The sequence below is a fragment of the Cyprinodon variegatus genome, unplaced genomic scaffold, assembly GCF_000732505.1.
Source record: "Cyprinodon variegatus isolate N-32 unplaced genomic scaffold, C_variegatus-1.0 Scaffold935, whole genome shotgun sequence".
Classification (NCBI taxonomy): domain Eukaryota; kingdom Metazoa; phylum Chordata; class Actinopteri; order Cyprinodontiformes; family Cyprinodontidae; genus Cyprinodon; species Cyprinodon variegatus.
In genome coordinates, this window is record NW_015151388.1 from 125435 (window position 1) to 143011 (window position 17577).

Genomic DNA, 17577 nt, shown 5'->3' on the forward strand with positions numbered 1-17577 from the left:
TTATAAAGTTTTGGAGGAAATATTACTTCACGTACTGTAAGTAGAGAATGAATAATCTTGCCTACACAAGGAAACACAGTAAAAATGTTGGACTGGTGGGGTACACCAGTCCATAACAGGGGCAACACACTGACACCTAGGGGCAATTTGGAGTCGCCAATTAACGTTGCTGTTACGTTTTATACACTGGGAAGAAGCTGAAGCAACTTGCAGAAAGGTTCACACCCAAGATCTTCATGATGCAAGAGAACAGGAGCTACAAACTATGCCCCATGTCACACAGCAGTTTTCTGCCTGTTCATATCCCACTTATTTCCAGGAAGCCATAAAGCTGCAATGGATAGATTTGTAGCACTTAAGTTATAAGGAAATTTAGATTTTGTCTGTCAAGATTTACTTTAACATAACTCAGAATAAACTCATGGGTTATTTTAAAATGGAGAGACGGCAGGATTGTAAAAACAAAAAAACGTATTTAGACATGGTGTTAATGTAGGATTAAGACAATTTTCCAGCTGTTTGTCGATATTTTGAGAACAATCAATTGGATCTAAGATGCCGTTATTGCTTTTGCCTGGCCTACAACTTGTAGGCCGTATTTCATATTTAGTATGTATAAATGCCTAATGATGTGGAGGGAGCTGTCAGTCAATATGCAGTAGTGTGTGAAAAAGGGATGACCAGGAGGAGCAACAAGATAAAGGGGATCAAATCAATTCATTATTTTATGCTTCTTAAGGAATTTTTAGACTAACTTTTACAAAACTTGCTATAAGATGTTTATAGAAGTAATTTTACATTTTAGATTTACACTTACAATGCTTTTAGCACTCTATATTAATGAAAGTCCTCAGAAAAGGTTACTACATAATTTATTGTATTTTAATAAATGATGAATAGCTTTTTTAATGGCACAATTACTGCACTCTGTAATGGTCATATGAGGTTCTTACAAAAGACACTAGCTTGAAGCCTACCTTTAATGAAGGTCTAATTAGTTTTGAACTTAAAGCTCACTGTGGCAAGGAGGGAGGGGAATGAAAGGGGATTTTTCTAACATTTTATGTAATGAATGCTAAGTGGTCGCAATAAAGTTAAACCTTTGATTATGTCTGCCTGTTTTTATTTATGCAGTGATGATATATGCATTTACCAGACATGTTTTACAGGTCCTTCAGGAGGGAAGAGTGATCTAATCTCCACTCTCTCCTTTAAAAAGGCTCAGAATTACAGTTTTATCCATTCAGTGTTATCATAAATGTCAGAATGTCCCACTATAATAAATGTTTCAGTATTCATCACTAAATCAAAGTCAGCTGGCTAACTCAAGTGGTAAGTTACCCCACTTGCACAGAGTGGCCCTATGTTCAAATCCCTGCTCGGGGGGGGCTGTCTTATGCAAGACCCTTCTGTATGCTGTTGCCTACTTTTTAAGTTGCTTTGGATCTGCTAAAAATGTAAATAAATAAAAAAAAAAAAATCTGAGAAATTAAATATAAAATGGCAGTGATTAGAGAATTGCTTTTAAATCTGTCCATCATGGTCGGCGGGTGTTGAGTGACAGTAGTGTATGAGCAACAGAGTTCACTCTGTTGCTCATACACTTTTGATACACAACATCAAAATCTGGATGCATTTAAGGTAACTAATTGCCAACAACCAATAAGAAGCACAGGCCAACACAAAAAGAGTAGTGAAATAAATCTTTCTTTTTAAAGGAGATATCTGCAACTCTATCTGGTCCAGTCAAACTAGCCCACTTTCATTCCAACCTTCAGTTCTATTTCTATTTCAATCTGAAAAACTCACACAAATAGAAAAGACAAGAGAAATTTATTAATACAATTACTTTGTCTTTGGTGCTCAGACCCCTGCAGGAAAAATAGCAGATAATTTTGGTAGATATGCATGAACAGGAGCAAAGAATAGGGCCGTTTCCCCCCAGGCCTGAACCTGGTGGTGGAGTGGAGATAGATGAAGTTGGTTAGTCTTTAGACTGCTGGTTAGCGAGATGGTATGCTGAGCTTTATGGGGAGATCCAGAGGATTGTGTGAGCTGATTCTAGAGCCTTACTCAGGCACCTGGAAGATGGAAGTCCAGTTTGGATAACACAGGTTGAGAGAACCTGTCATGATGAGCAAGCATGGAGCGACAGTGGAGAGGAAAAACTCCCCCCATAGGGAAGAAACCTCTGGCAGAACCAGGCTCAACATGGCGGTCTTTGGCCGGTCCGGTTAAGATGAGACAGGGAACGCTGTAAGAGTTCGGGAGGAATGACACTCTGATGAAGCTTAGCTTTGAAGGTCGAGGAGGGGAGGCCTTGTAAGATGAACTTTGGATGCCGACTGGCTTTCGTGGAGGTGTGGTTCAAAGGTTATTGGCTGTGTCGCAGCTGGATGTATGAAAAGCAATGAGTTTCTTCAGTTGAACTTCTGCCTAGGCTCCGTTTCAATCTGAAAGACTCACACAAAGAGAAGAGACAAGAGATATTTATTGATACAATAACTGTGTTTTTGCCGCTCAGACCTAGGCAGGAAACATAGATCTTAATTTTGATAGATATGCATGAACAGGAACAAAAAATAGGGCTGCCCCCCCCCCCCAAAAAAAAAATAAAAAATTGCTGAGGTTGAGGCCAATACGACAGCATGGTCAGGCCTACCAAATGAGGGCCAGTTGCAGCGAAGGCCTACCAAAAGTTTGTGAAGGGATGGTGAGGTAAGGTGAATGATGATGGGATGATTGCTGGGATGAATGAGGGGATGATGCTGTGATGAATGAGAGGATGAATGATAGAAGAGAGCCTGGTATAAAACCATCTGGTATGACAAATTACAGAAGAGAGATGAGTGATGAGAATGGGTTATAAACACAACTGAAATAATCAAACATTCAGATCTGATGAAGGATATAAATGAGTTCTGAAACCACCACCAGTTTTTGTAGTTAGCTTACCCTAAAGGCTGAGAGAATGTTGAATACTTCAGAAAGATTAATGCATACTCAGGGCGGATATATGAGGCATAGTCTGAAGACCATCAGCCCCGTTGCTAAGAAACTCAAGGAGACGCCACGGATCACTGTTGCGGCTGCTCCATTTAAATCAATGGCCTGACGACGCAAGCTTCAGCTAATGGGTAAACCTCACTAAGCATTAGAGAATTAGAAATGATGAGGGTAGCAGCCATGAACTGCGAACCAATTATTTAACGAACCCCCCCCAAAACCTATTGATATCGAGCAGAGAACACACACCCGTGTAGGAATGAGCTGGGGACATGATACGAGAGCCACGATGAGCTGAGAAAGTGAGATGAGGACGCAATGATCTAGCTAAGCCGCGATGACCAAAGATGAAACAAGCAAGCCACAATGGTTAAGCAAGATGTTTCAGTCGAAATTCGTGATCCATGATGCTAAGGGGTTCAAAGCAAAGTGCCTGGGATGTGAACGCATGAATAGGTTTGGGTGCTATGTGCCTGGAGCAATGAGCTGACGGGCCGTAATGCACCTGCTGCAATGAAAACAGAGCGCCATAAGCGCTGCTGCAATGGTTTAAAGCACATCGGGCTTTTAACCATCAGGCAAAGACCTGGGGGCCATAATAGACTGGCTGTGATGGAGGCCATGAGTGCCCGCAATGATGCTAGAAGGCAGCATAAAATGCCCGCCACAATGCTGCTGGCATAAACGCCCACAATGATAGGTGCCATGAGGCGATACTAGAAGGCGGCATAAAATGCCCGTCACGTTGCTAGAAGCAGCATAAAATGGCCGCCGTGATTCTGCGCCATGTACACCCACAATGATAGGCACGATGAGGCCCCGCCGCGAAGATTATAGGCGCCATGATTGCATGAGTGCCTGTAGCGATTGAGAATGGTTGCCAGAACTTTCGCCGAAACAGATATAACGCACCATGATGCTCCTGCAGAGATGGATGGAGGCCACCAGGAGCGTTTGTAGCGATGATGGAGGGCGCCAAGTACCTATAGCAAAGGAAAAAGGGGTGCCATAACCTAGTAGCAATGATAAAAGGGGTGCCATGAAGTGGCGTGCAATGAAAAGTGCCATAGCACCTGCAGCGATGATAAAAGCTGCCGTGAAAAGGCAGCGGTAGGAAAAGGCACCATGAGTACCTGCAGCGATAGAAGAAGGGGAACGTAGGCGCCCGCCACTAGATGGAGGGCACCCTGTGTATCTGGCACCATAACCTCCTGACGCAGTGATAGAGGGCGTCATGACATGCTGCGTCATGACATATTGCGATGGATGGAGGGTGCCTAGGGCACCCGCCACGATGAAACGTGTCTAACATGGTGCAGATTTAGATAGAAACAATACGCTGAGGGGAATGCCTGTGACTATTCTGAAGTTGAGACATGCAGTTGATGATGATCTGAAACTAGAAGGAGAGATTATGAATGCAGTGAGCTACATAATCCCCAACCAGACAGGCGCAGCAGACACATAGCTTCCTACGGGGTCACTAAATTACTTTTTGACTTAACACTTTATCTACACAATTCAAACATTGACGCAAAACAGTTAAAAATCACAATTAAGGTAAAAACAAGTGTCGCTATAAATGGAGGGCACAGGAGCAGACAAGTGCGTATTGGAGGCCTTTTAAGATAAACTTTGGATGCCGATTGGTTTTTTTGGAGGTGTGGTTCAAAGCTAATCGTTGTTGCAGGTGGATATATGAAAAGCAAATGAGTTTCTTCAGTTGAATTTCCGCCTAGGCTCCATTAAACATAAAAGCGATGTGACTCTAGGATACGTTCTAATAGTATACTACACTGATATATCTTAAATTCTAACTGTTTATCTGTACATTTATGCTCCAAAATATTTTAAAGGACTGTTTCCTGTATTTTCCTGTATTTACCATTAATTTGATCCAATCTTTTTATGGGAGTCTAGGAAAACAAGTAGCACCAAGTGAAACACAGTTGTTACACGGTTAACTATGAGGGGCTGGATATCAGAATATGAGTATATTCATTAAAAGCAAGGGCTTTTCTGCATTCAGTTATCCTGCTATCCTCACTTCAGCAGTATTATTTCTATTAGTTGATTTTTTCATGTACTCCAAGGCCCTGGAAATATTTTAGTGCTCCTGTTTTGCTTTAAACAGATGTTTTTTCACAGTCACAAAAGTAATTATTCTTTATCAACAGTATGAGGTTAATGAATTGTTGTCAGTGCAACCATCTTAAACATCGTTGCCAAGTCAGCGGTTCTAGCCAAGCTAAACCTTTTGTATTATGTTTATTTAATAATTTATAGATATAGATATAGATACCAATATGTCTTGAAGATATGAATACCTGGATGACTCTTAACGTTCTGCTCCTAAATGTAGACAAAACAGAAATTATAGTCTTTGGACCAGAGTCTTTGAAAAAGAGGCTGATTAGTCAGTCACTTCATTTGGATGAGATTAAACTGATTTCAGATAATAAAGTTAAAAATCTTGGTGCTATTTTTGATGAGGATCTGTCATTTAGATCTTGGAGAAGTTTGTAGAATCACTTTCTTTCATCTGCAGAATATTGCAAAAATTAGAAATCGCTCTCAATCGGCAGGTTTGCTAAATTTATTGTTTATTGAGTCAAAGCAGTAGCTATTCTTCTTGGGGTCTTAACATTTTTACAGATATTACATTAAAACTGGGTAACAATGAAACCAAACACAGAAGTAACCCCCCCCACCCAAACACACACACACACAACAATACAACTTCACATACATACATATATATAACATACACACAGATACAAATCATATAGTATGAGCTATTCTATGTACAAAACATGACCAATCTCTGGGGATTCTGTAACATTCCAGTTACTAGTGCTCATTATGAATTACTTCATTCCATAAATGTTACTCCAAAGTAAATATATAGTCTAAGCCTTTTGGAAAACATAACATTGTACATCTCTGAAAATAAGAATTGCAGGAGTGAGTTCCAGCCATCATCACCCTATAACACTATGTTCTCTGAAGTTGATTTGTTTAACAGGCATGTAACCAAAAACGTCTTTCACTTGATTGACGAGTGGAATAATTATGAATGTCATAAAAAAAAGTCAATCTGTTATGAATAATTTCAGTTGCTTTTGTAATAATTACATGTCACAAGTATTTAATTAAAGGATATTTGATTCTGCTCCTTACAAGGAGCCATGCTAACTAGTTGTGAATATCTCTAACAATTGTTCTAAAAGAACAGTTTACAACAAGCCGAGCTGCTTTATTTTGTGCAACCTGTAATTTGTTCAGGTTATTTCCTGTAGTTGTTGCACAAATTATGGAACAGCAGTCAAGATGACAAAAAACTATTGATTCCACCAAAGTTTTCCGTATTTGAGTTGGTATGCATTTTCTACAGTACCGACCTGCTGCCATACTCCTGTATGTATAGTGGTTCCTAAAATTTCTAAAAAAAGAATGGGAGGAAGATCCTATAGTTATCAGGCTCCTCTTCCGTGGAACCAACTACCAGTTTTAGTCCATGAGGCAGACACCAGGCCCAGATACCCTATTTTTAAGGCTAGGCTTAAAACTTTCCTTTTTTATAAAGCTTATAGTTAGAGTGGCTCAGGTTATTCTGAGCTATCTCTATAGTTATGCTGCTATAGGCTTAGACTTCTTGAGGACATGGGGACCGCTATTTCCTAATTCTGCTTCAATCTATCTCTATTCTCCCACTGTGAAGAATCTGTTAGTTCAATCTCTAACGTTATGCTCTCTCTGCTTTTTCTCATAGTAGCTTTGCCTCGTCTGTTATTATTTGGCTGTGACACTATCCTTGAGAAAAATGTTAGCTGTGCTGCTTCCATCAACAGCTTTGTTTATAGATGTTGGAGATCGGCCTGTTTTTCAGTCTAGTCCTGTTTTTCTGACTGTGACTGGCTGGATGTGCTCTCTTCATCCTCTGACATGGGAGCTGGCTCAGAGCTCGTCTGCCTGGCTGTGTATTTCCTGGATAAGTTGCTTTTTGTATCTCTGCTTCTGTCTATTTGAACTCCAGTCGGCCTCAGCAGACGGCCGCTCACACTGAGTCTAATTCTGCTGGAAGTTTCTTCCTGTTAAAAGGGTGTTTTTCCTCTAAGAAGCACACTTAGTGTGAGGGATTGCATTCAGATCAATGAGTCGATGCAATCAACTGGTTTTCCTTAGATAGAAAACTTTGAATCAATTTGACTGTATGATCTGGTGAACTGTAAAGTGCCTTGATATTTGTTGTGAATTGGCGCTATATAAATAAACTGAATTGAATTGAATAGAATTAATAACTAAAGGAACACCATGTTATCATTATCAGCTGAAGTCACACTTTTAAACTCACGATTCTGACAGAGCAAAAAAGAAACAAACCTACTTAGATCAGTTTTTTTCCAGCTCTTTCATAAGTTTTAATATCTGCTTAATGCGCTCATTCTCATCATTCTAAGTTTATACTCCAACTATCGGTATAGCTCGCTCTCTAATCTCAGTGACTGTGACACTGAACAGACAGTTTGCATCTTTCTCCCCAGTTTCTCCTCTGATGACATAAGAACACAACCATGCCAACAAACTCAAACAGTGGTGTCAAGTTTTGTCTCCACTTCCTGCACTAATTTGCTGTCAGGACCCACTAAGCTATATGATGTGCGATGATCTGTTTGACCTAAAAAACAATCTTGCTATTTCCAGAAACACTGGTGCTCACATGTGTTGTTAAATGTGCTGTTGGCAGGATCTCTGATACAGCCCTGATAATAACGATGTACTGTCTCGGGTGTCAGTATGTACAGTAAAGTAAAACGTAGACATTGATAAAGGAGAAAAGGCTGCAGAACATTAATCAAGGTTCCATATCTAAAAGCACACAGCCATCTGTCTCAGACTATGTGCATCTCCCACATTAGTGCTTATAGGATGCCACTGTAGGGTTTGCTCCTAGCTACCTGATGTATGGCACAATGACTGTTTCCTCACTCCTGCCTAGCCTTCTGCTGCTTCTTTTAACTGCATATTTTCAGCGAGCAGAAGCAAAGAAATCAGAAGAGGTCAAAGATTCCGAATTGCTGGGTTTTTGGAAACAGCATTTCAGGGATTCCAGGCTAAAAAGAAAAGGTAAGTCCATCATTTTAAAAGAATCAGAATCTTTGGTATCACTATCTGTAGCTGTTAATGTGAAGCCAAAAGATATTTAAGCTTTGCCTCTATGTTTCCTTGAAAAGGCCCATCAGCCATACTGAGGGCTTTTATGATATAGGATGTTACCTTTAACTGGTCATTCTTATATTAGGTTCCCAATCTGTTGTAGTTTTTTTCTTCAGATTTTATGGATGATCCTAAGCTTTTTTTTCCTCATAGGTAGGGACCTTTGCATGCAAAAGGGCTTACCTAATTCATCTATTTATCTGACACCCAATACGAGTTATGTTTGTAAAATCTTGACCAATAGTTCTCTAAATGTTGATGTTTCAATAAGTCAAAAGTTACTTTCTGTGTTTAATAAGCACAAAGTTAATTTTAATCATTAAGTACAGTTAACCTGTTTTATTAAGTATTCATATCTTTGTATAAAGAGGGCTCAGTTTATAATAATTTGAAAAATTACACCAATTGTTTAAAACTACTTAAATAATTAGCACATTTAATTAATCATTAAATCATATTTTCTATATTTATTCATTAAAAAAAACTTTCAAAATGTTTTAAAACACTGCTCTGCATCCCTGTACTGTGATGAATGATAAGACATTTGATAAATGTGAGACTGATTTTAAGCAGTCATATTCAGCTTGTTATCCAATTTAGGTCAAATAGTCTGAACTTGTTTTAGCTTTAAATCCAACCAAAGTGGAGGTCAGACAGATAAGATTATCTAGCAGCTAGAACAGAGTGGAAACATTTCAACAGCAGGGAAACCATCAGCATATCATAATACCTACATTTTTAAAAAGGAACTGATGGATCTCTGGGGAATAAATGCAGCTTTGTGGCTTATTACGGTAATTCTAATTTTAATATTTTAACATTAAACCTGATGTTAAAATAGGGCTAATTTTTCATTCGTCCATCCACACTTTATTTTTTATTTTTTTGTTCTTACAGTGTCCTGTCTTGCAATGTGGCAATAACAATAATTGGCTTGATGCCAAAAAGACCCCAACAGCTTTTACTTTTACAAGTGGAGCAGTTCAGCTATCGCCATGGTGTTCCGCTTGATTTATGCATATAAATAGCTTTATTATAATTCACGCAGATTATATTACAGATTATATGGAGTAGTACAGTAAGAAACAGAGTAAGTAAGTAAGTAGAACAGGAAAGGAATAACAGAAAAAAAGAAAGAGTAGATAAAAGGGAGATAACGAGTAAACATCTTCAGTCTGCTTTATCACCTGCAAAGAGATGTAAAAAGAACAGAACAACCAACGGACATGGTACAAGACTAACACCTTGATACTATCGCTGAAGTATAGGTAGTATTATTTAATCTGACATGTATTACTGTGGTAGCTGAAGATAAGAATATGGGCTTTCTGTATGGAAGTGAATCTCTAAGTACCTGGAGCCAAGCACCTGTAGTTGTTTGTGAGAGTTCTCTTGTGCATGCAAAGTTTATTCAAAGAAAAAATGCCAAGAGTGCCGAAAAGGCAAACCCCCAGAGCACCAAGGCAAACACCGGGGACCCAAAGCCCCAGATGCCCAAAGGTACCCCAAGAGCAAAGGCGTTCAGGAGGAGCCAACCCAGGATATCCGACCCCCCGCCAAGGGAGGAGGAGAGACAGCCCAGCGGAAATCCCCCAGCCACCCTAATACCAGAGCCACCGGGAGCTGCGGGGACGAATCCGCTGGCTCTGCTGGCAGCCAGCCACCCAGAGGTGGATCCAGCCACGGACCACAGGGACCCGAGGCACCAGGGCGCCCCACCCCCTGGCGGGAACCCTGTCCGGGCCCCGACGGGCCAGGTCCCACGGAGCAGCCGCCAGGAATAGGCCAGCACCCGCCCAGGCATTCACCCCCAAACATCGATCACCACCAGTAAGGGAGGGCAGGACAGGACAGAGGGGAAATGGGCTCTGGATGGGGGGAGTGGAGCGGTGTCAACGCCACACTAACCCATCTAGTTCCTGATGCGGGCCCAGTGCCACACCCGTGCCCAAACCAGTCAACCCCCAGCAAAAGGTCCCACATGAAGAAGACTGTCCAGGGGACACGTCCCACATGCCCTGCACAGGCCTACCAACCCCTACTAACCCCCTACTAACCCCTCCCCTAAAAACCCTATTCATCCCTCCCTCCACACCCTTTGGGGAGAGCAGAAATGACAGCCCAAGCACCGGCAGGCACCCCAGCCCCGGCAACAGCCCACCGCCAAGCCCCCGTACTAGGGGGCTCAATCTTCCTCCAGGCCCCAGACTCCGGACGGCAGCCGGAGAACAGGGGTGAACAGGGGCTTGTCGCGTGTTGCTCTAAGGTGTAATTAAGTCCCCCCCCCCCAATCAATAGCCCAAAATGTTCAACGTCTAAATTCGAGAGGGGGTGGGGAGGTGGTGGGGGGGCAACCAAGGTGAGGCCCATGTACTGTAATAAGCTCCCCCCCCATGTGTCCTTGCCCCCCACCCCTCAAGACAATGCCCTACATAGATGTCTGTGGTAAAAATGTTGTACATGAAAGTGTCTAAATGCAACATAAAATTGGGGTGGGGGACGTCACCAGAAGGAGTGACCCTCCAGTAACAACACTTTCCCCAAGATCTTACATGTGTCACGGTGTGATGGAGCAGGCAGAGGGAGGAGTCCAGGGATGGGGAGAAAAGGACTGGGGTGCTTACTGCACCCCCAAGGATATATTATTTGTAATTTGTAAACCTCCATTAATATGCTTAAATTTATTTCTAACTATAGATTTAATTTGTTTATATTCTAAGACTTTATTTTTGTTAGTGCCATATTGCATATTTAATCTTGCAAAAGTGATAAACTTCAAATAAATTCCTTCAGACATGTATTTTCCAGTACGGAAAGTTTATCATATTATTGTTTTGTAGAATGTCAGGATTATTCCAGATTGGTGTACGACTGCACGGGATAAGCGATGACTACATCATTTTAAGAAATTCCCACCCCGCTGTCAGGAAAGAGCTGATGTTAATATTTTTAAAACATGAATGCTGCTTGATATTAGAGCTAATAAACGAATAATCTGAAATTATGATATTACTGCATATATCCTGTTCTGTGTCTATCCAGGGCTCATCTAAGGGATTATGTTTTATCAATCGACTGCAATATATCTAGAGATATATTGTAGTCTATTTCCTAAGTAGTAGTGTTGGAAGCCCCCCTCTGTCTTTAGTTTTCTGCAATGTCTTTAAGCTGATAAGAGGGGGTTTATCTTTCCAAAGAAATTTAGAGATGGAAGAATCTAGAGATTTAAACCATTCCGATGATGGTTTATTGGGATCATTGAAAATAGGTAGTTAATTCATCTTTTAATTGACGCTACCCTACCTATAAGGGAGATCGGAAGCGATTTCCATCTTTCTAGGTCCTCTTCTATCTTTTTTAAAAACAGGACGTGGTTAAGTTTTGGTAAATCAGCTAATTTAGATGACACAGTAATTCCCAAATATTTGATATTTCCTGATTGTAGTTGTAAACCTAAAGGGTTCCGTAGAAAGTAATTAATTGGTAGTACTATAGATTTAGACAAATTTATAGAGTAATCTGACACTTTTGAGAAAGATTCTACAAATCTGATAACTTGAGAGAGGCAAGTGTTTGAGTGCTGGAGATAAAGTAATACATAATCTGCATAAAGACTAATTTTATGCTCTATTTTCCTGCATTTTATACATTTAACCACATTAGTTTGTCTGATTGTAGCAAGTAGAGGTTTATTTCACATAAAATGGCAAAAAAGAAGAGGGGGAGGGGCATCCCTGCCTTAGTGCCCCTCTGGAGACAAAAGCTGGAAGATGTTTGATTATTTGTCCTAACACATGTTGCTGGGAAGCTATGTAAGATTTTTAACCAATTCATAAAGAAATTGCCAAAACCAAATTTATGTAGAGTAACAAATAAAAAAAATTCAGTTCAAACGCTTTTTCTGCATCTAAAGACAATATGTAGGATTTTATTTTTTTTACTGTAGGAATAATCAATTAAATTAAGCAATCTGCATGTGTAAGTGGCTGACTGCCTTCCTTTAATGAAACCAGTTTGATCAGGGTGGATTATGAGAGGAGTGAACTTATCTAATCGTTTTGCTAAAGCTTTACAGATTATTTTAATATCCACATTAATTAAGGATATGGGACCATCCACACTTATCCATACAGGGTCACAAGTGGTGCCTCTTCAGAGGTCCCTTAGCAAGACATGGGGTACACCCTGGAGAGTTGTAATAGGCAATTTTGTGACTCAAGTTTTCATATGTGTTTAGGTGTCTTGTGGGTGTTGTTTTTTTATTTTTTATCTAGACTATAGCTTTTCTTTGTTTCACTCAAAATTGTCAATTACCGGTATCTCTCTTGGATAAAGGTGAAGCAGTCAAACAGATGCTGCTCTACTGCCGGGCTGGGATTGGCTACCATCTTCAAATCTTACCAGAAGGCACAGTGGGAGGGATCCACAGACCAGATCCATACTGTGAGTTGAGTGAATAAATCATTCTCATAGGAAATATATTTCTAATGTAAAATGTATGCATTTTACAAAACAGATTTGGAGGATTATCTTTAAAGTAGGACTAGCCAATGAATCTATTTTATTGATTAACCACAATTTTCTGTTTATGAAGATTTAGATTTAGGAAAAATTTGATTTTTTTTTTTTGGGAGAAGCTCGGAGTAGAGTCGTTGCTCCTCAATGTCGAAGGAGCCAGATGAGGTGGGGAAGTCTGGGCATCTGCTGCCCTGGAGGCAGCAGTCTGGTGCAAGACAATGGATGGATGGATGGATGGATGGATGGATGGATGGATGGATGGATGGATGGATGGATGGATGGATGGATGGATGGATGGATGGATTTTTTTTCGTCAAATGCAATCCTTGCTCACAGTGTAATACCACTAGATGCAAACATTTAGTTTATTATATTTTAATTGTTTGTTCTTAAACATGGTTCATTAAAAAGCAGGTTTTATTTTTTGTTGCCATTTAAATTAAGATCACGTCCCAGAGTTGATTGACATAAATGCATCTTTTTTTTTAATTAATTTTATTTGTATTGTTTTATACAAACATATCTGCCATATAAAAAATACAAACAACAAGATTAACAAACGCCCTCTTAGTTATATATCTGCATATATTCTTTTTTTAGTGTATGGAAAGTGATAGTCCATCGTTGAGGCTCCCTTGTTTTGAAATTGTTCTGAAGTTAGTCTTGACTTTAGCCGTCTTCTTCATCCTGAGACAAGTTCGTTCCTTCAACAAATTTCTAGAAGCTTCACCAAATGTTTTCAAATAATTCACTTTTCCCTTTTTGGAGATATGTTATGCATTCCAGAGGCAACGTTTTCAGCATTTGCCTGGTCCATTGTTTGGTCCCTAGTCAATAAGGTATTCTTCCAGAATAGTGCTATCAGTCTTTTAGCTTGCAGTAGACACATATCAATCAACATCTGTTCACATTTAGTAAACACATTATTTATTGGATACAAACCTTAAATTAGAAAACGTGGATCTAGTGCAACATCCTTTGAAACAATCTTTCATTATTTTGACTATTGCTTTCCAAAATTTCTGAATTTCCCTGCATTCCCAGAAACAATGAAACCAAGTCCCTTTTTCTTCTCAACATTTTGTGCATATGTCTGGTATATTAGGATTACACCGATGTAAATTGGTTGGTGTGACATAGATTTGCAATAACCATTTGTATTGCAGTAACCTTAAACGTGAGTTAACCGTTTGTTTTTGAGACTTTATACAGGCAGACTGCCAATCTTCCAGTGACAGGTTTTATCCCCACATCTAATTCTTCTTGTTTCTGTGTTGAGTCCTCTGGGGAATTCGAAACTATAAAATTGCTAATAATTTCTTCTAGTAAGGATTTTGGTGGTTTAGTTAAATCTTTGTTCTTTGTCCTAATATTACTTCAAAGCTGAAGGTATTTAAAGAAGTATTTTCTATTTATATAAAATTTTTACCTTAGTTCTTCAAAAGACATCATGTAAGTTGAATTTGGTTGATACAAGTCTTGAATTCAATCTATTCCCTATGCAGCCCATTTTTCAAAAACAGAGTCTGCTCTTCCAAGAGTAAAATCTTGGTTTCCCCATATTGGAATAAATTGTGATAGTGTAACTGATTCTATTGTGAACTTTTTTATGTCATACCATATTTTGATAATGTTTTTAACAATATAATTAGCTGTTTTCCCCAACAGTCCTGGGATTGAATCAGAAAAAAATATATACAGGTAAGGATGGACTTACAGATTTAGATTCATTCATTCATTTTGTAAGTATTAATCCTGCCAATAAGGGAAGGGGCATCCATCTATTGATATTTTCAGTGATCTCTTTTGTTAAACGTTCATAATTCTTAACAATCATATCTAGGTTTGAAATTATGTGGATTCCTAAATATGTGAATTCTCTAACAAGCCTAAATTCTGAGCTTATTTCTGGGGACATTTCTTTTCTATCCAACATTAATAATGAAGATTTAGCTTTATTTATATTATACCCTGAAATATGACCATATTCCGCTATTAAATCAAGCAAGCTTGGAATAGATTCTATTACGTTTGAAATAAGCAGGTTTATGTAATCTGCACATAATGAAATTTTCTGTTCTATTTGTTGAATTGTAATGCCCGTCCCATAGATTTATGGGACCTTACAGCTATAGCAAGTGGTTCCAATGCTAATGTAAACAACAAGGGGGATAAAGGACATCCTTGATGATATCATCGTTTGATAGTAATTGGTTTAGACACATTTTTATTTGTTAATATTTCTGCATTAGGATTTAAATATAATAATTGTACCCAATTTTTTAAATTATTTCCATAACCAAAACGGTTTAAAATGTTGAATAGATAGGGCAATTCGACTCGGTCAAACCCCTTCTCGGCATCTTAAGAAAGAAATGCGGTTCCTGACTTAAATACCCGAATCTTGAATAATGTTTAGAAGTCGCCTCGAATCGTGTAGACCTTGCCGTCCCAAAATAAAGCCATTTTGATCCCTAAGTATTACTGTAGGAAGTGAGTCTTGTAAACGTATTGCTAATACAGAGCATTTTTAGGTCAGCATTAAGCAAACTTATTGGCCTCATGTTCTCACATTTATTGCTGGGTTTCCCTGGTTTGGGTAACACAAAGTTCAGAGCATTTGTCATTGATTTTGGTAGGCCACCATTACAATATCCCTCCTGAAACATCTCAAAGATAGGACTTATTAATTGTTTTTAAATGTTTTGTAAAAGTCTATAGGGAACCCATCAGGCCCAGCCTTCTTCCCTGCCTTCATGCAGTCAATAGCTCTACTCAGTTCTTCTTTTGTAGTTTCAACTTCCAGGTTTTCTTTATAACTTTCATCGATCAAGTGGATATCTAACTTATTTAGATGTAAGTCATGCTCCTGAATAAATATCATAGTATTTTCTAAACCTTTCATTTATTCTGATTGGGTCTACTAATGTTTCCTCTTTACCATTAATGAGAGAGGTAATGTTTGTTTGCACTTCCAATTGTTTTATTTGCCAAGCCAAGAGTTTCCCCTGTTTTTTGAATGATTGGTTTCATCTTAATAAGCTGGAGGCCGCTCTTTCTGCAGATTCTTTCTTATATTGCACCTTTAATAACAGCAGCTCCTTCTCTTTTCCTGTGTTGCCATTTCTAAAAATTTGTCCTTCTTGTACTTTAATCTTAGATACTAATTGTTGTCTGTTCTTGCATTGTTCCTTAGATTTTGACATGGTATAACTGATTATATATCCTCTCAAGTATGCCTCAAAAGCATCCCATTTTATACAGGCTGAAGTTTGTGTGGTATTGATACTGAAATATTCGTCTATTTTTTTCCTCCAACATATTTAACAAATATTTTGTCCTTCAGCCATTTTTGGTGTAAGCACCATCTAGGCGTGTCTTTTCACAGATTGTTCTTAATATATAATAAATTACAGGAAGCATGATCTGATAATAGAATGCAATAGTAGCAACAATCTCTTATATTTGAAAGTAATTCTTTTGAAGTCATAAAATATGTTTGGTTTTAAATATCTCCATATATCTACTAAATGTAATTCTTTCATAAAATGACATATTGTTCCTCTACTTCTGATGTGTGTCCGGTCAGCTCCAGAAGCTCTGTCTAGGGAGGGGTCCAAAACACAGTGCCAATTTCCCCCTATGAAGTATTTTCCTGTCAACGATGAAAGGGCAAGAAAGTATTGGTATAGAAAACGTCGTCGTCAGAATTGGGACCATACACATTTACTAGGATTCAGAGTTTCTTGTAAGATGGACCCCTGAATAATCAGTTATTTCCCTGATTTGTTAATAACATTGGTCACCTGAAAGGGAACAGACTTATGAATTAGGGTCATTACTCTCCTGGCTCTTGCTGTAAATGGAGTTACATATATATCCCCCTGCCACCTTCTGCGCACCTTCAAACTATCTTCTTCAATCAGATGGGTCTCATGTAAGAATATTATTTTAGAGTTTAGATCTTTCAATTTGTTAATGACTTGCTTAATTTTTTTTTGTTTTGTTTTTTTGTGAGCCTCTACAGTGCCAGGATGTGCCTTTCATTTCCGTACTTTGCATTATGTCATTTTAAAACACACTGATACAATATTTCCGCCGATATGACCAAGAGGGGCAACAAAAACGATAGAAAAACTAACATACATCCACAATCCCTGAACTATTTGAACAAACAAATCCCGTCCAAACCAAATGGTCAGGCCCTCCAAATATTTTGCTTCCCATAAGTATAGATCCTTATGATCTATTCTCTTAGTTCTTAACCTCCACCAACAAATGAAAATAAATATTTGTACTGTGCCTGACCTTCTCCTTTTCAACAGTCTAGTTATCCCTATTCATTTGCAGTGCACTCTAGTATTTTTTACCAGAAGTAGAACATCTTAACCTAACAATGAACATAGAAGTTTAAGGTAAATATAGTAAAAAGTATGATAAAGAGTGTAACTTCACTTTATACAGTGTAAACGTAATGATGATCTAACCAAAAAGTGTATTTAGCTAATCATCGCACCAACGCTACATTCCTCAGTGTTACATCTATTCAGTTACTCCATTGCATTTATCTGTCCCTTCTGAATCCGATCAATGAACGCTTGAACCTCTGCTGGTGTGCTGAACCTGAAAGTTTCCCATCGGTACGTTAGCACCAGTTTAGCCGGAGGGATGATGCCGTGTCTCAGCCCGAGCTTGCAGAGGTGTTTGCGGACTCCATCGTGTTGCTTGCGCTGCTTGTGGATCTCCATAGGAACGTCCATGTAGAATCTCACCCATTGGTTGTAGAGGATATCCGTTTTTGCTTTAGATGCTTTGAATATCATTCAATTCAATTCA

The 17577-nt window shown here is 38.9% G+C and overlaps 1 protein-coding gene across 1 annotated transcript; it reads left to right on the forward strand.

The window, feature by feature from the left end:
- The first annotated feature begins 3879 nt into the window (after positions 1–3879).
- LOC107100083 (proline-rich protein HaeIII subfamily 1-like) lies at positions 3880–10461 on the forward strand. The gene is made up of 3 exons (XM_015398443.1): positions 3880–3958; positions 9630–10053; positions 10158–10461. Exons 1-3 carry the CDS (start codon positions 3880–3882, stop codon positions 10459–10461), a joined length of 807 nt encoding a protein of 268 aa, XP_015253929.1.
- Positions 10462–17577: the final 7116 nt, after the last annotated feature.